We start from the raw sequence: 18,430 nt of genomic DNA, 5'->3' as shown, positions 1-18,430 counted from the left end.
TGGACTCACATTTGGTGTCTGCCTCTCACCTGCGATCTCAGAGGGTCCTGTGGGTTGTGCATGGTGACACGTGCCTATAATGCCAGCACTTAGGACACTAAAGCAGGAGGATCACTGTGAGTTTGAAGTGAGCCTGATCTACAGAGCTCCCTATATCCACAACAAACACATGCCTGTGGCTCCTAACTGCCCAGACTGTGTGCTCTCCTCTGGTGTCTTCTCTCCGGTTCTCCAGAGCAAGAGACTGCTGATAAGCTCTCAACTTCTAAACTCTTCAAAACTTTTGTTTTGGACAATCTTTACATCAGTTTAAATCAAATTACTTAGGACCTCACTGTGTCAGGCATTATGCTAAAACATTTATCTGGATGCATGATTGAGCAATCCTGGAGCCTGCCCTCAGAATACTGTGTTCCTGAAAAGGAGACTCACCTGCGTCCCACCCAATCGCTGCTGTCTAAATCTTCCTGCCCTTTGAGTATGGTACAGAATCCCACCCTGTGCCTTTATGCAAAAGGTGTGTGGAGCACTTGCTGTGTGCCAGGCACTGCACATACATTGGTGGCTTCAGGCACTGCTGCCTCCTTCCATGCTCTCAGCTTAAGCCTTTCACCTCATCAGGTGCAGCCCTCATCTGTCCAAGACTTACATTTGATGGATCTGCCTGCTTGACTTTCTACCTTTCTTAGTATTTATCAGTTCTCTTCTTCCATCATGTGGGTTCCAGGGATAAAACTCGGGTTGTTTGGCTTGGCAGCAAGCACCTTTACCCACGGAGGCATCTCATTGGCCCATTGCCTTGGTCTTTCTACATTTAAGCAAATCTGCCTCATCATTTTCCGATATATATGTGAGGTCTCCCTACTCGCCTTTCTAGATTGTTTGTTCCACACTTACAGGATACATGAACAGAGCACCTTTAGGTTGGAGCCTGAGCTGGGTGCTAGCACAGAGCAGTATATGCTTCTTAGCCCAGCACTGCAGAGGTGAGGACAGGAGCGTGGCACGTTTAAAGGCAGCGTAGGCTACAGAGTGAGGAAAAAAGCTGGTGTGGGGGAAGGAAAGGGAAGAAGAGGGGGAGAGGAGAGGAAAAAACTGGGGCAGGACAAAGGAAGAGGGAAGGGGAGAAGGAAAGATGGAGCAGAGGGAGGAGGGTGACTAGGAGCCGTAAGGAATTCACCAGCTGATACAGCATGGTCTCCTGAACGCTGAGAAGACAGGGCCCTTGCTTTCCTTCCTGTCTCCCTCATAGTTCCTTGCTTACTGATTTGCGTGTCATAAGCCATGATATATTTTGCATGTATATAGAGAAAGCCTGATGCCCTAGGTGTGTCTTATTAGGCAAAGGGGCAGAGTTTTCTAAGTGTCTTGGCCCATAGAAGCAGGGCATGTTCTACTTGGGCCAAGTGACGTGATGCTGAGGCTGGCTAGCCGTAAGTGGTCGAAACTCCTCCCTGCACCCTCAGCTCACCCTTTACTAGGGTTCATGTCCTTGCTTGTCCACTGCACCATGTAAGTGGGCTTTTAGACCTTATTATTTCAGGGAAGCTTCTCTTTCTTCCCAAGAAGATTCAAGTTCCACAAGGTCAGGTACCAGGTTGTTTTCAATATACCCAGCCAGTATGGTGAAGGACAGGTAATTAGGTCTTTAAAGTACCTGTCAGCTGACCGGCACTGTCATTATTTGTTACTTCCTTGCTTAAGTCATTTTCTTTAGGAGGCTCTCATAAAATATCCATGTGTTTCCTGGGAGCAATTAACCCATTAATTTGCGTAGTAGCTCGTAACTAGAATGTGTCCTGACTAATCTGTAGCTACTACAATGGTTGCTGCTGTAGCCAAACACTTTTAATGCTTCTATTGCCCTCTCCAACAATTGCATAAGGACATCTAATTATCCCTACTTCACAGATAGGGAAACCAAAGACCAGAAAACTTTGTCTAAAGCTACCCAGCTAACAGGCTGTAATGTGAGACTGACGTTTGGAGCATCCCTCCCATCTATCCCATTGTCTAGCAGTCCAGTAAGAACTCTCCTCCTCCAAATAGGCTTTTACATTGGAGCATAAGGAACAGACCAGAGCAAAGAACACTGGCTCGGCTGCTGCCCATCACCCTGCCCAGAAGAGTGAGGTGAGGGCCCCAGCAGGCAGCCACTAATGGAGGCTGGGAAAGCTTGCAACTAAATGTCAGGGACTAGTGATTAAGAAGTCAGAGGGGAGCATAACAGGCCAGACAACTCTGGATGACCAGTAAAGCAGTCCAGAGGCAAGGAAGAGTGGCAGACAACATGAACCACACACAGGTATGTGGGAGGACAAGGCATTGTGGGCGTGGCAAAGGTGAGAATGGGTTCCAGGAGTCTTGTGTTGCTCCAGGGCCAGCAGAAAGAGCCTGTACCCCAAGCCTCCTGTACTCTATGGTGTAAGGAGACAGAATCACAGCAGGCAGGGCTAGGATCACCAGCAATGTATCCCAGTTAGATTGCCAGGCGAGGCAGATTCCAAGTTCTGGGGAAAGCATTTTATTTGTTAATACAAGAATAGAAATTCTGCAATAAATATCATCTAATAAATAACATCTTCCAAATAAATAAATATTAATACAACACACTTAAAGAGTCATGAGTGGGTGGGGCTGGGGATAGAACCTGGGGGAGCCACCCCCTCACCCCAGAATGCTACTGCAATGTAAACTTTCAGGAAACCCTGTGGCTGTGCTGTGGCTGCCCTCCCCAGCCCAGGCAACCACAGATACCCTGGGAAAGTGGGCAGAGAGGAGGCACCGAGATGTCAGCAAGAAAATTCAAGGCAAGGTCCTGGTGCTCAACATGGCTTCTGTTTTCCACCCTGTGTCATCAGTTGCCTTGGTGACAGCTGGGTCTGGTCTGTCCCTGCCCTTCTCTTTCAGTATTCCATCTTCTGTTTCTAGGCCACCTCCAGCATAGCCCCACCCCCTCCAGCGTCTATCACACTCCTCTTTAGACTGGCCGTCTTGTTTCCTGAACTGGACATGTAGTTATTGGGGTAAGGGAGCAACACCCATCCAAGGAGAGGGAGGGAAGCCAAGGGGCTTTACCCCAGCAAGGCACATGCTACTGTGACCCCCACCCGTGCCCTCCAGGTGTGCTTCTGCAAGTGCCACATGAGGAACTGAGTGGGTACTGGCAAGTGGCAAGCAGAAAGCAGGACGCGGGGAGAGCCTTTATGCCCACCTGAGCCATTCGGGTCCCTCAAGCGTAACTTCTGTGGAAACAGGCCAGAGTAGTGGGCACCTTTTCCCTAGTCCCTAGGATTCTAGGAGCTAGTCAGGAGACAGAGCATATGAAGCTATGTTCTTGCACTCCCCATCCAAGGCTGAGGAGGGCAGAGCTCCCACTGTCCATTTCCTGGCTCAACGAATGTTGGTATGCAGGTTTTTCCAACCCAGAAGCACAGCTGACTGTGGCTGGGGTTGGGAGGAGTTAAGGGTCAGAGATCAGAAGCCATGGGCCTCCACGTGCAGGGTGACTGAAGCTGCTGGAGGTGGCATCTTCTTCTTCAGCCGGTTGAAGTCCTTGGCTGAACGCCACAGCCAGGTCTGCAGCTCCTTCAGCAGCCAGAAGTCATCCATCTTCTGGAGGAAGTCACTGTGGGCAGGGCCAGGGGCCCAGGCTGGCTCAGTCCCTGGCAGAGGCTGGGGCAGTGGGTAGCCAAGAGCTGCCATGACACCTGCAATGCTGCCTAGCAGACCCTGGAGACTGGTACAGAAATGGGCCAGACTACGCCGTAGTTCAGCTGTGGCAGCTTGACGGTTGAGGCCACGCAAGTAGCACAGGAGGTGGCTGTAGGCCTCATAGTTCTGGGTCAGCCGTAGCTTGTCATTGAGGCTTCGCCACACTTCCAAGTTGACAGTGGCCCTGGGCAGAGTCTCTGCCCCTAGCCGAGGAGGATTGAAGTCAGGCTCGTTGAAAGGGGGCCCCAGGTAGTTCAGCTGTGAAAAGGAGAGGGCGATGGGGAAGGAGGAGAGCAGAGCTGCCAGCTTGCTCCTGGCATGGAGGCCTCTGTTCACAGAGCTCCTGAGCTTTTCCAGCAAATGTGGCATTGGCATGGAGGTGACAGGTGGAGCAGTGGGGTGATGGGCTGGCCTATGGAGAGGTGTAGAAAGAGAAAACCAGGAAGGAGCCTCTCGGGAAGGGCGTGCTGACTGGCTGGGCAGAGAGTGCCCACCACAGGGCAGGGCAGAGAAGAAGAGGAGCCAGGAGGCCAGGCTGGAGAGGTAGAAGGTGGCCTCTGAGAGTGTAGGCCAGGAAGAGCTCAGGAAGGCAGCAGAGCTCCGCAGGGCAGCCGCAGAAAATGCTGCCAGGTTTGTTGAGAAGGAGATGCCTGATGACCTGGGACAGACCGTCGGTCGCCTGGAAGCCAGATTGCAGGGGGTTAAGAAATGAGTAGGTGGAGAGGAAGTGGAGACAGAGGGTGTAGACGACTCCTTCAAGAAATTTGGCAGAGAAAATCACGAGAGAAAGGGTCGGGAACCAGAGAGGGTAGCAGACTCAAGCAATTTTCTGCTGGGGAAACCAGCCAGTATCAGAGGCAAAGGGATCTGGTGACACCAAAACTTCTCTTCAACAGGCCCAGTCCCTCAAGCCAAAGGGACACGGGACAGTAATGCACTCAGCAACACCCCAAAGAAGAGGGTTCGGTTGCTAGAAGCAGGGTTGTAAAAGGAAGAAACTGAGGAAATCTCAAAAGAGGGTAGGAGGAAGGGCATGGAAGGCAGCACAGCCCAGGGAAAAGGGCAAAGCCAAGGCCTCCGGGGAACAGCCTGAGGCCCAGGGAAGGGGATATGGGAGATGTGCAACTGGGAGGGAAAGAGAAGAGGGGCGAGGCCTGGGATAGGCAAGGGCCCAGGGGGAGGTTCACACGCTGACAAGCACAGAGACAAACTAATTTCCTCGGTGTATCCTGGGGCTGGAGCCAGCTCCCCCGCCACCCTCCTCCCCTTTTCTTCCCTGGCTCAGGAGTGGGGTCTGGGATGTGGAAGAGGAACACGGGAAGAGGGGCCTGTTCCCCATGGTCCTCAGCGCCTCAGATCCTCTTCCCTTCTCTTCTGGGCTCTATGAACATCTCTGGACTACCCTCAAATTCTTCTGGTACCGCCACCCTCCATGCCCTAACCCTTGACATGACTGCCCTGCGTTCTCTGTAGATCCTCCTCTGACCCCCTAAGAGGCCTGTGACTGATGGGGGAGGCAGACGGAGGGAGGGAGGCCCATGGGTCTAGAACAACAGGGCCCCAGGTCTGGGGGTAGAGGCGAGCTGGAACACAAGCATAGAAGGTGGGGCCCCCCATCCCCACCCAGCCCCGCCCTTGCAAGAGACACCACAACACGGTGTAAACAGAGGAGACTTCCCCAGCCCCCAGGGGGAGGCAGGCAGCTGGGCTGGCAGCCAATGGGGCAATGGGCCAAGGCGGGTTCGAGGCCTGCCCACATGCCTAGTCCTGGGGCCAGGATGGGGGTGGGGGAGGCACCTGAGAGGGAAGGGCAGGAGATAGGCCAGTGGAGAAGCTGTGTTGACCCAAATGGCCTCTCATCACTCCATCATTCATCAGGACCCCTGTACCATGTTCTCCCTTCCCAAAAGCCTCTGCTCCCACTTTGTCAAGTGACCAAAGTAAACCGGCATACTCACGTAGGTCCCAGCCAAGCTGCGGAGTTGGTGCTCCAGGTAGCGGGTGAGGTCATAGGTTTTCTGGATGGAGGGGCCAGGGCCTGGATCTCCTGTGCGATTAAGAGCTGGCACTGCAGGGAGGTGCCACAGCACCGTGCATAGGCAAGCTAACATCCCCCACGAGTCCCCTGTGGATAGGATGGGCAAGAAGTATGAGGGAGGGCCCTGGCCCAAGCGGGGAAACAGCTGGCAGCCCCTCAGGTGTCTGTCCCCACCTTGGGCTAGGAAGGGGGGGGTGAGAGTGAGAGACCAGATGGGAGGTGGAGGAGGTGGGGGAGGGGACCACTGCTGGTCCAAGAAGAGTGTATGTGAAGGTATGTATGCAAAGACAGAGTCCTGGCATTTGTGTCTATCAGTAGATACTTGACTGCATCTGTCAACTGAAAGTCTTTGGCATATATGTGCCAAATATGTATGCATGCCTGTTTTCAGAGGGGCAGGCCAGGCTTTAGGGACTTTGTGTCAATATGCTGTAGTGCCAGCTGTATTCCAGCCTCTTCTCCGTGTCTTCTAGGCACATTGCAGCAGGGACTAAGGGTGGGAACATGGCACATGTCAGCTCCAGGAAGCTGTGAGCAGTGAACCTGGGGAAGAGTGAGAAGAGAGGCAGCACCATGGGAGGGAGGAGTAGTGTTCCAAGGCCACGGTCAACTGAAGGGGCCAAGAGGGTTTGTGGAGTAATAAGTAGTGGAGGGGGGCTGGAGAGATGGCTCAGTGGTTAAGAGCACTGTCTGCTCTTCCAGAGGTCCTGAGTTCAATTCCCAGCAACCACATGGTGACTCACAACCATCTATAATAGGATCTGATGCTGTCTTCTGCAGGTAGGGCAGTTGTACATTAAATAAATAAATAAATAAATAAATAAATAAATGTGCTTCTTAAAAAAAAAAACAAAAAACGTGGTGGGTATACACTAGAGTGTTTCCTGGGTGTTGTGAGGGTAGGAGGGGGTTAGCTGAAGTTCAGGGGGACATAGCATTCCCCTTACTAGCAATGCAGAAGTTTGATTCCCTCCACTACTTCTTTTTCCTGCAGTGCTAAGATTAAACACACGGCCTGTTCATGCAGGCAAGTGTTCTATCACTGAATTACAGCCCCAGCCCTTCTCTAGTTTTGAGACAGGGTCTCCCTGAGTTGCACAAGCTGCTTGTGAACTTATGATCCTTCTGCCTCAGCCTCCCAAGTAGCTGGATTACAGACTTGTACCAACAGGCATGGCCATGTCTCCCCTATCTTTGTCTGGAAAAGTATCAAGGGGAAAGATGGGAGTTTAAGGAGGCAGGCCGATCCACAGAAGACAGCGGAGGGTTTTATCATGCCAGAAGCCAGGAGTCGAGGCTGGGAAAAGGGCCAGACTCAGGTGGGAAACATGCTTTTCTAAAGGGCTTCTTAGTGAGGCCCAAGATCAAAATCAGTGCCCACCTGGGCTAGGACAGGGGCGGGGTGTGATTAGCAGTGGGCTAGCTCAGGCTGGAGGACTGACTCCGTTAGTCGTCACATTTCAGATGAATTTAGACTTGGGATTTGGTTGAATGAGTGTGGTTGAGATTTGAGTCCAGGAGGGGGATGTGGTTAAGTCTGGGCAGGCAGAAGGTTTGCTGGGACCAAGATCTGTGAATGTGTTGCTTTACATGTCAGATAGAATGGTGTTTGGCATGTCACAAAAAGCAGGGCTAGTTTGGGTTTTAAGCTTGGATAGGTATGAGATCAAGTGGTTTCTTTCTTCTAGTTTACAGATTTTTCTATAATGACACGTTTCGTAGAAACAATCGGATAGGCTTAACAATCTGACTGCATTGAGGCTCAGGATAGGGTTTGGAGTTAAGAAGGCGTGAAGGCCAGATCAGGGTTAGAGTCTGTCCTAACGCTAAGTCTTTAGGGCTTTAGAGGTTACTATCCAGGACTGCTGGTCACATTGGAACACAGGAGGCAGCTGAGTACTTTTGCTATGGCGCAAACACTCAGTACAGACTATCCGGGGCTTGACTAGCTGACTGCAGGTGGTGCACGAGAGGAGTGGGTATCCTGTCCTAGGAACTCTTGGGAATGACAGGGTCTTTGCTTGAGTGTGTGTATGCATGCGTGCCTGTGCGTTCATATGTATGCAAGTTCACATGTGTTTTCTGACAGCAGGGTCAGACACTTAACTGCTTCCTGGGCGAACAGGCTCCACTTTCCTCTCTCCCATCTGCAGCCTGTGTTCCTTCCTTGGTCCTTTCCCTAGGTCTTACCTAACTCTGTTTTTTCTTTCTAATCCTTGGTCACTGAATCCCCAAGTACGTCCAAGTCCTCCTCCTCCTCTGTACCAAGCCATGAGCATCTGGCTACATCCCCTGTCAGATGCTGTGGGTATCATGTAGGGTTGGAGACTAGAGCCATGGCGAGTGGCTCTTCCAGCTCAACACCGCTTTTAGGATGGAGGAGTATGGCTTTGCTGGAAATTAGTGGCATTGCCAAAGTCCTGCCAAAGCAGAAACTGGAGGCTTGGCTGGCCTTTTCACCCCACCCAGCCTGAGGCAGCCCTGTCATCCAGGATCCTGACTAGGCTCTGTCTGTCCCATAACAGGAGGTACTGTCGGGAGCCCAGCCCGAGCTTGTACCCCCCTCCTTTCCTGGGCCCTGGGACACCCCTGGGGAGTACAGCTCCTTCCACTGGGACAACAAGGGGGGGGAAAGCCTTTGGATAAACAAAAAGCTAAGTCATCTGGGCAGAAAAACGGCTCATGAAATTAACCAGACAAGGCCGGTGTTTCCAGGAATATTTCAGTTCTGAGGTAACTGTGTCACTGCAGGCTGGGGGGTGGGGGCACACGGAAGAACAGAAGGAGCCTACTGACCAGTCCTAGAGAGAAGCGGAAAGCAGCACAGGAGTCACAGGGATCTGAGTTGAGGTCAGCAGAGGAGAAAGGACAGGTGAAGGACAGGACTCTGCAGCCCTGGTCTTAGGCAAGATGTACCCATATCTCAGGCGGCTCAGAGAACACCTGAGCTCATTGTGAGCACTGAGCCAGGGGCTACTAGTGCCTAGGGCAGGTTGCTAGAGCCCAGCTTTCCTCTCTAGCTCATGGTATGCAGGTGGACCCTACAATGAGGCTGCATCCCAGCCCCCTCCCCCAGCCTTGGTCCCCAGCCCCAGCTCTGCCTCTGGCTGCTGCCCACTGATTGTTTACATCCTCTCCTTGTGTTTATAAAATCCGGCTGAGCACGTGAGGAGCTAATGAGTGCAGCTCACGTTTCCTGCTCCAGCACCCCTACACTCCCCATCCTGGCCCCTGCCAGGGCCAGCCCCTAATTCTATCCAGATCCCTGGGCCCTGGGAAACTAGGCCCCCCCTCATGAACATGCATACACACACGCACACGCGCGCGTGCACACACACACACACACACACACACACACAAATTGCCTTAGCTCCAGCAAGCCCAAGGGCCACCCCCACATGCTACACAGGCAGGCCTTCAGCCAGCCTCCCCTCAGCTCCTGGCCCATCCCACAGGCTGACCACCCTCAGTGAGGGTGGGGGGCTCAGCAGCACAGATGTCCAGGGTAGATGGGGGAGACTGCACCTGGGACTAGGGGCTAACAGCTGTGAGTCCTAGATGTGGAGCCCAGGAGTCCTACAGTCTAGGCTAAGTATGGGAACCAGAAGGAAAGGTCATGCTTAGTCCAGATCAGAACCAGCATGTGGGTGACCTTGAAAGGATCCACTGAGGGGAGGTGGAGGGAGTAGCCTAACAAGTGGTATGATATCAGGGGTGCTACCCAGAGAAAGACCCACAGAAATCTAGTCTTCCCAGCCTCAAGCCTGGCTGCTCCCTTCACTTTCGTCCCTTCCTTCACTTCTGCCTTCTCAGGTTCCCTTCCCCCAAAGCTGGGGAGGAATGGAAGCATTCCTGGAAGGTAGTGCTGGAAGCCAGGGGACCTAGCTCTGCCACAAACCATCTGGTGACAGTGGGCTTCATCAGGAGATGGCACTGTGCTTGCTACAGCTCCCCCAGCTGAATCCTGCGGGGCTCCATCTCTGTGTCCTTCCCAACACCGCCCCCCCCCCTTAACCTTCTCTTCCCTCTAGTCTAAAGATAGAAGAAACCAGGGTCAGAGAAAGAGGCAGAGGCAAAGAATTCCTTTCCGTGTGAAGTCAGTCCAGGAGTTACGCTTAGACAGAGGGAAAAGCTGCTCCAATGTGCCACAAGAGGGCTCTTGGTGTATTCGGGGAGATGGGAGTGAAGCCACAGTCAAACGGCTGAGCAGCCCACTGAGGCCAGAAGTCACCAGTGTGTGTGTGTGTAAAGGGTGTTGTGGTCAAGAGTACGCAGGAGGGTGTGGAAGGGGCTGCAGAGTGTGCAGGATCCAGGTTGTGAACAGGGGAGGAATGTGAAGTGTCAGGAATCAGTAGCTGGTGTGCAGGGCTTGCAAGAGTGTGAATTGGTCACTTCAGTGTGCAGCCGGGGCCCATTACTCCAGTCAGCAGACGCTTCTGGGGCTGCCCGGTGACAGTGGCTGCCATTTCTATTTGTTCCTCCTCTGCCTTGAAATGTGGGCTACAGGATACTGGAGCTAGAAGGAGTGCACCTTGTCTGTTAGGGAATTAAGAACTTGTGTCCCGTGTGGGGCGGACTGATGGAAGTGTGTACCAGACTGAGACTCAAGTCTGTCAAGGACAACGAAAGCCAGAGATTTCCCTCGTCAGACTCCCAGGAGGGAGAGGTGCGCCTGATGGTTCCAACCTCCCGTCTCTAAGATTTGGACTGCGGCTGCCATACATCCACCGTCTGCCCCCCTTCCTCTTTTGGCAGGTTCTTCCTGTCCCTGGGCTCTCCCAAAGGGAAGCCTCCTGAAGCCCAGTGTAATAGAAAGGTAGGTGAGAACATGGGTGCGGGGATTTTGGAGAAGCTGCGCGGACTTTGCTTGAAGGGCTCAGCCCCGAGAACTGCGGCGGTGGGAGTTGGCAATTCACTAGTCCTACCTCCTCGACCGTGACCTCTCGATCCCGGACCCCTCCTGGCAGCGGTGGCGCCTTCCCCTTGTGTGGCCCCGGCGCCCCCGGCCCCGCCCCGCCCCCGTCCGCTCCCTTCCCGGCGGCGGCGGCGGCGGGGGCGGAGGCGGGGTCCGGGCGCCGGGCTTCGGGGCTCGGCTGAGCCATTGCCCGCTCTGGCGCGTCCACTCCCTGCCCGGCCCGCCCTCCTGCCAAGGGCCGCCTGGCCAAGCAGCCGCTCGAGGGGCTGCCGGCAGCTCTCGGCGCTCCTGGGCAGCTGACGGACTTTTTCCTGCTGGGTCCGGCGGGGCTGCGTCTCCCCCCCCCCCCCAACTCCCTCCTGCAGTAATCACTCCCAGGCCACCGTGGGCCCGGGGCCCCGGCCGCCCCGCCGTGCCGCCCCTACCTGCCTCTGCCTCCTGGGCGGTGGGCAGCATGGAGGGCTCCGGCCACGCCGCGCGCAGCGTAGTAGCCGGGAGTCCCGCGGCCCGGCCGCCCGGCCCAGCCAGCCTTGCTCTACCCTCCGCCCTCCTCCCCTCCCCGCGGGCCGAGGAAGAAGTTCGGCGCGGCCCGAGGTGTCGGCCTCCCCTCGCCTCCCGCTGCTCGGCCGCGGGCTCCCCCTCTAACTCCCTCCCGCCCTCCCTTTTCCTCTCCTGGCCCCCTCCTCCCTCGCGCCGCGTCCCCCCCCCCCCTTCTCCACACCCTAGCTGCCCGCCTCGGACTTGCTCGCCCCGACTCTGGCGCGGGGCTCTGTGTCCGTGGGTTCCCTGGGACCCCGCCTCGCCGTGGCTCCAGGTGGTCGCCTGTCCAGGTTTGAGGGTTGTCCAGACTCCCCGCCGCGCTCTCGGCCACCTCCCGGCTCCGCCAAGCGGACTCCAGGAATGCCGCGTCCCCACCCGGCCCCTCTCGAGGGCGCCCGACCGTACCTCCCCAGCCCGAGCTCTGCTCCCCGGCCCGGCCCCGGTTTGGGGCTCCAAGGGTGGGGAGGAGAACGGGAACCGGATCTCACTGCTGCTGGGCGGGGGCAGAGGCCGAGGCCTCGGACGCCTGGCTCCTACCTGCTCGGAGGTCCATGGGGCTGGGGGCCGGGCCGGCCGGGCGCGGCTCCTCTCCCAGAGGCTGGCGGAGTGGGAGGGCGAGCCGCGGCTCCGGCGAAGCTTTAATAATCCCATCCGCCAGGCCCACTCGCAGGTTTTTTTCTCTCGGTTTCGCATTTTTTTTTCGGTGTGGGACATTCTACAAACTTTTTTTTTTTCTGACGTGTAAAGCTGTAACCACAAATTGTAGCAGCCCTCCCCGGGTGGGGGAAGAGGGGGGAGGAGGGAAGGGAGGGCTTCTGGGGCTCCTTTCCCTCCCACAACACTGAGGGGGGGTGAGGTGAGGCAAGGCTGTGACGGTACCACCCTAGGCCTCCTGGGGGAGGGGGCAGGGAGGGCATCGTCTCTCTGCAAACTCTTGAGAGCTTGGAGAGGGAGCTGGCCTTGGTGTAGGCTTCTTTCTTGGTATGAACCAGGGCATGGTGGCCTCCTTCCCTCCGCTCCCTGCGGGGTTTAGGGTCCCTGTGCCCACCCTACCTCTGCCTCTTCATTTCTAACCTTCCCTCCCCCTCCCACTTGAGTAAATGCAATGACACATTCTCTCAAATGCCAACAAGCTGGCCTCCAAGCAAGTGATGGTGTTTTTCCTGCTGCCCTTTGTCTGAGCTGACCGCCCCCCTTGCCTATTGTCCCGCCACTTGTCCCATTTCCAAAAGCTAGAAGTGAGGCGCCAGGGACTGAGGCAGGTGACTAACCAGCTCACAATGCCCCCTGAGGAGGGGACAGGGGACCAAGGCCCAGCTTCTCAATCGAGTTCACAAGGGTTTTCATTCTTCACAGTGACCAGGGAGAGTGCACATGGGTGGGGGATTTGTAATTCATTAATCAGCACAAGGCACCAGACCAGTTTCAACACCAGAGGCTTCACGGGTGACTCAGCGGGAACTTGCAGATTCAAGGCCACGGATAGACCCAGCATCCCGTTTGAGACATTTGGCATCCTCTTCCCTTTAGGGCTTTGGGTTGTTGGTTTTTCCGGTGGTGAGGTAGGGGTGGTTTGGCAACGAACACTCTCCCTCCTTCCCCTCAGGCCTGGGTTGGGACTTTCTGAGTGGGAGACCTAGGGGACCCATAAGCCCAGAGCGTCCCAGGAGGGTCTCCTTTCCTCTCCCTCCCTCTCCAAAGGGCTGCCAGGGAAAGTGAGTGAGCTAGAGAGCCAGTGCAGAGGAAACAGCTGTCATCTGGGGCTTGGAGACAGCCCCATTTTGTGATTTTTCTTGGGGGACAGTCATTTGGTCCCCAAGTCTTGGGTGCTTGTAAAAGCATATCACCATTTAAGTCATTTGACACTGAGCTGCTGTTTGTCTCTAGTCTCAACAGGGTGCTGTACGGGTGACAGTCAGACCTGGAAGATGATGCCTGTCTCTGGAGTGCTATGAGACATCCATACCCCACTTCTGCTGGTGCCCCTGGGGAAGGAGGGCACTCTGCCAGTCTAGCACGGCCCCTCTGGCCTGTGGGTCGGAGTAGGCATCAGTCTTGGCTAGTGCTGGTTTCCCAGGGCAGCACTTCCCTTTTCTGCACTGGAGAACTGGGGTGGGGGGGTGGGGGGGTGGGGAAGAAGTTTGTTTTCAATTACCTCACTGGAGTGGGACAGACTTTGTTGTTGGGTTGTTTCTTTCTATTTTTTTTCCCTCTCTCCCTTCCTTTCTCTCTCGCTCACCCCCCCCTCTTTTTTTTTTCTGAACAAGAAAAGGCTGAGAATGGAGAGCTGGTCTGGGGTGGGGGCAGGGGCTCTGGAGCATCAGTCGCTGCTCTGATGAAAAGTCTTTGGAGGGGCCCTTGTGAAAAGTGCTTAGGCCTCCCTCCCCCAGCGCCCCACCCCTCCACCAGCCAGGGCTCTGGAGTTTGAATGACATTCTTGGCCAGTGAGCCTAACCATCTCTTGATGGCCAAGGTCAAGAAGGCTGATGCCCACAAGTAACTGACCCAGACTGCACAGGAGCTGTCTTAGCATCTACTACCCTTTCCAAGGAAGGAAAGGGGAGCAGCTTGAAAGCCAGCGTGGGCTGTGCAGCTCCACAGCTCGCCCCTGGTGGAAAGGCTTTGCAGAAAATGTGGTTTGGATTTGGCTGAGCCCCCTCAGCACCTTATAAAGCACCTTGCTGAGTCAGGGAGAAAGCAACCTCAATGAAGAGAGAAGGAAAAGAGTTGAGAAAGAGAAGGAAGGAGGGCTGGGGGTTGGGGGAGAAAAGGAAGGATAAAGAAGAAGGGACTTGGGAAAGTAGAGAGGCAGAAGGGTAGGAATGAGAAGGAGGAGAGCTGGAGTTACAGAAGGAAAGGGGAAACAGCCTTCTAGGCTGGAGAGAGGGTTCTGGCGGGTTACTCCACCCACCCAGCCGCAGCAAGGCTCTCTGAGGCACTGGCTTGCAGGGACTGTGGGCAGTTGTTTGCAGCAGGTCAGCTCAGATGAGGAGCAGGGCAACTGGTCTTATAAATGGCCCCTGGGATTCACTGTGTGTCTTTTGACTCTTAATGTAGTGACCCCACATTCTAGGGAAGTCAGATTCTCCCTTAGCCCCATGTCTGGACTTGCCTCCCTGCCCTGTCCCCTTACCCAGCAAGGGCCACCCCCAACTCCTACAGTGCCAAAGGGAAAATCAACTCCATCTCCAAGCTGCCAGTGCCCCTCTGCCATGTCTGGGCAAAGGCAGCAAGCTAGAAGCTGCCAGTTGGGGTGGGGTGGGGGCCAGAGTAAAAACGTTGCCTCCTGCCAAATCCCCAATAGGGGTGGGCTCCTGGAATTTGGGGGAGAAGGAAGAAAGAAAAGTGAATCAGGAGAGCCCCCCAGGGTTTCTGGGGAGCAGGGTGGGGCAGGACAGGTGCTGCGTTCTGGTTTCCAACTGAAGGGCTGATGAAGCGACTGCTTCTCTGGTGAGTCTCAGAACCTGGTCAACTCCAGCAGTCTATGAGTGTGAGTGGGGGTACTGTGGAGACTGGAGGAGAAACCAGATACCTCCCCCAGCTCCAGATAAGCACCCTCAGGAATACAGAATTGTCCTCTGTCCTGTGGGATCTTGGAAGGGTGTTTTCTCAGCTTCTGTTGGGGTACTTAGTCTCATAACAAACAGAGGAGAAAGTCCCAGCCCTGCCTTCAAGAATTTGGGTGTGGGGACACTTACTAAATGCCATCACTAGCCACAGTAGTAGGGTCCACTGGGCACTAACTACACAGCTCCCAGCAGCAGCAGGCAGGGTGGAGAGTGAGGCTGGGTTCCCATTGGCCAGTGTACAGTGGGGTCTGACCATCTCTACCCTCCTCTTTCCGTTATTCAGTGGGTTAGTGATTGGTTGGGATGCTAGATTGCCACCTCCTCTGACCTTCCAAAGAGCAGGCTACAGGTGGATGGCAGGTAGACCCAAGAAGTGTGCTGAGTTAGGGGCAAAGCTGTCCTCCAAGGATTAAAAGTGACTGGGTGTTGGCTCAGGGACTGGCTATAGCCCCACCCCTTTCTACTTTCCCTCCCTCTCTTTTTTCCTCCTTTTGTCCTATAACCGTCGTGGGAAGGGTGTCTTCAGGTAACCCAAAATACTATGTTTGGTACAGCTATTGGCATTGAAGGGACCCTGGCCTAAGGAGTCCCAATTCTTGATTCTTGAACTAGGGAAACCTTTAATCTGCTCTCCTCTTGACAGGTATCAGAGGGTGTGAAGAAAGACTTTTTTTTTTTTTTTTTAAAGACAGGGTTTCTCTGTGTAGCCTTGGCTCTCCTGGACTCACTTTGTAGACCAGGCTGGCCTCAAACTCACAGCAGCCCCTGCCTTTGCCTCCCAAGTGCTGGGATTAAAGGCATGCGCCACCACACTTGGCTGGAAAGGGGTCTCTTGAGCTCCATTTTGTACTGTCATCCACTACAAAATGTCACCAGATATTTCCTGAGGGCCTCCTTTCTGTGTAGCCCTGGTTGCCCTGGACTCGCTTTGGAGACCAGGCTGACCTCAAACTCTCAGAGATCCACTTGCCTCTGCCTCCCGAGTGCTGGGGTTACAGGTGTGCGCCACCACGCCTGGCTTGAGTATGTCCTTTTGGTACCAACCTGGTGGCTGCCTTAAGAGGATTCCAAAGAGAAGAGGCTGAAAGCACATTCTATGTTGCAAAACTTCATTGAGTCCTCTGGCTATGAGCCTGTGGCTCTGGGCACAGGGGTCCTTCAAGATAACAAGGCGTTCCTTGATATATATAGATTATTCTAGTACCTGGAGTACTAGAGTCCTGTCACTTCCCTCCACCACATGCACTGTAAGATGGGCCAGGTGCCTTAATGTCCTCCTGTGTCCAAGAGAGGCCAAATCCCAAGGACACTGAACAACCTCAGCTAGATTCTGGCTTCCATCAGGAAGGAGTTTGGAGCTGGGCAGTGGAGCCACAGTGGAGGTTAGAAGTCATCCACCAGAGCAACAAGAGGGCGCTTCCCTCTGCACTGGTCCACAAAGTCAGGCCCACAGGGTGTGCCAGAAACTCCTGCAGTATTGTGAGGAGGAAGCTGAGGATAGAAGACTGGGCACTTTCCCTTTTTCTCCAGCACACTCCAGCCCAGAGGGCCCTGCCTCACCCTGAGCTGGTCCTGATGTCAGCGGAAACCCTAGGGGCAGAGGGCTCCTCTTACCTCAGCAACTTCCCTGCCCTGCCCTGGTTCCCCCACCCATACCTGGCCCAGCTTAGGCCTCCCCAAAGGACACCTCACCCTATTTCCCCGGTGAACCTGGAAGGAAGCTAAGGCGCACCCACTATGTGGTCTCCCCTCTGCTGTCTGGGTGTCTGGGTGATGGGTGTGGGCAGAGGCAGGGGCAGAAGGGATACCCCCAGGTGCTTGACTCTTCCTTTGCCTGCCAGGAGCTGTCCTTGCCATTCTCCCAGGATGTTCCATTGCCCTGGCCAACCCATGCCGCAGGCTCTGTGACTCTGTCTCCCCTGGCAGAGGAGTGGGGTTACCTCTCCCTGGGCTGGGAGATCCTTATCCTGCCCTGCTGAGTCACTGCTGGCTCCTCCCACTCTCTCCCTCCCTTCTCCCCACTCTCCTCTTTTCAGACCTCTCCAGACTGTCCAGGCCAAAGGTCAGAGATAGCCCCGGTCCCTGAGCCCATCAATGGTGAGCTGATGAGGCTTAGTGACACGAGACAATATGTCCCTCTTCTACTATGTGACCTTGGTCAAGTCACTATTCCCTCTACTCCTAGTCCTCTCTAGAACAGGGTTGATGAATTTGACAGCCTCTTCTTTGCAGTCCCTGATAAGAGTATCTGCATGAATTTGTGTCAGAGTCAACTTGTCAAATTTGTTAAATACAATAAGAACTAGAGCTGGGGTTGACACTCAGTGGCAGAGTGCTTGCCTAGCATGCACAAGGCCCCAAGTTTGATCCCTAGCAAGGCAGGCAAACAGCATCAACAACAAAATCGAAGATAAGCACAGTTTGTTCACCCATTTGGCAGGCAAGGGCAGACTGACCCTTGTGAGTTCCAGGTCAATCAGGGCTGCCCAGTGAGACCCTGTCTCAGACCAAAACAATGATGATGAACTAGGAGCTGAGAGGCTGTGGAGGGCTATAGAATGTGGAGATGTCAAGAAGACCTCCCTGATTGGTCAGAGGAAATTGCATGGCTAACAGAAGAGAAATACAGAGCTGGGGAGGAGCTGACACTCATGTCTGTGCTGTCCTGTCTAAAGCAGCTGCTGTGCGTGCCTCACTGTCCAGTGTGGGCCTGGAGACAGCCCGCCTTCCAGAGCCATATGGAAAGGTGACTTTAATACTGGACAGAGGTGTGGGTAGCTTGCTCTGAGACTGCAGTGCAGACCAGGGTACCTGGAACTGGCTCCTTCTCAACCAGCCTGTGACTCACAAGGAACTCTAGTCAGACAGATCCCCCCCTTTTTAATCAGAAATTCCAGACTGGGATTTTCAGTGGCCAAGACTTTACAAGGCCCTGAATTCTACCCCCTGCACTGGGTAGAGTGAAGGCCCAGGTCAGCCAGCTACAAGTGGCCCTCAGCATCACAAAATCCTTGTGGTTGTGGTAAGGCCCACAGGAGACGGTGAACTAAAAGGGCTTTGCAAGTTGCAACGCTCCAAGGAGTACCAAAAGCCTTGTAGTCTTCCCACCCTGTATGTAGCTACTGTTTACGGAGCACTTATTACCTGCCTGGTAGAATGAAAATTAGTTAAGTGCTTCCCAAGGCAATCTCACACAGTCCTCTTGATGCACTTGCTATTGCAGTTGGCACCTTACTATGTGGAATCCAAGGCACACATTGTATAACTAACTTGCTTAGGTTCATAGAGGCAGGCAACCTGCTATTAAGTGGCCCCTTCTCCATTCTGTCCTTATATCTCTGAAAGCCCCTTACCACTTTCATGTCCACATGCAAATCCTAGGAAAGACACCTCCTTTCCCCCTCTCTCTTATGAGGAGGACCGAGGACCCACCAAGCAAAAGGCAAGGTCACAGATGCCTGCTTGACCCCAGATCAGGCCAGCCACCTTGGCTTTGCGCTGAAATCCAGGACTGGATATGGTGTCTGTCTCCCTCTGCTGGTCCCGTAGGGGACAGCCTGGCTAAACCACTTTTCCCCAGAGCTAGTTAATGTCCAAATCTCCCCAGCAATGGCTGCTAAGTGTGGGGTAAATTGACAAGACAGGGGACTCAGA

The 18,430-nt window shown here is 54.5% G+C and overlaps 1 protein-coding gene across 2 annotated transcripts; it reads right to left on the bottom strand.

Moving 5' to 3' along the window:
- Positions 1–3,324: 3,324 nt before the first annotated feature.
- Clcf1 (cardiotrophin like cytokine factor 1) lies at positions 3,325–12,141 on the bottom strand. 2 transcript variants are annotated; one of them, XM_051145812.1, is made up of 3 exons: positions 11,745–12,141; positions 5,673–5,839; positions 3,325–3,972 (listed from the first exon to the last, which is right to left on the bottom strand). In XM_051145812.1, exons 1-3 carry the CDS (start codon positions 11,758–11,760, stop codon positions 3,478–3,480), a joined length of 678 nt encoding a protein of 225 aa, XP_051001769.1. In that variant the 5' UTR covers positions 11,761–12,141; the 3' UTR covers positions 3,325–3,477. The 2 variants fall into 2 exon arrangements, with proteins under 2 accessions (XP_051001769.1, XP_051001770.1); XM_051145813.1 differs by lacking the exon at positions 11,745–12,141 and adding an exon at positions 11,613–11,674.
- Between the last annotated feature and the right edge of the window lie 6,289 nt (positions 12,142–18,430).

The sequence above is a fragment of the Acomys russatus genome, chromosome 5, assembly GCF_903995435.1.
Source record: "Acomys russatus chromosome 5, mAcoRus1.1, whole genome shotgun sequence".
Lineage (NCBI taxonomy): Eukaryota > Metazoa > Chordata > Mammalia > Rodentia > Muridae > Acomys > Acomys russatus.
This window is presented reverse-complemented; position numbering and strand designations above follow the sequence as displayed.

Bases quoted from the DNA above. Each gene is read 5' to 3' on its own strand.
- Clcf1 (XM_051145812.1), bottom strand. The intron at 3,973-5,672 runs GTGAGTATGCCG...TCCTTTTCACAG, and splicing joins GCAGCTTGGCTGGGACCTAC to CTGAACTACCTGGGGCCCCC.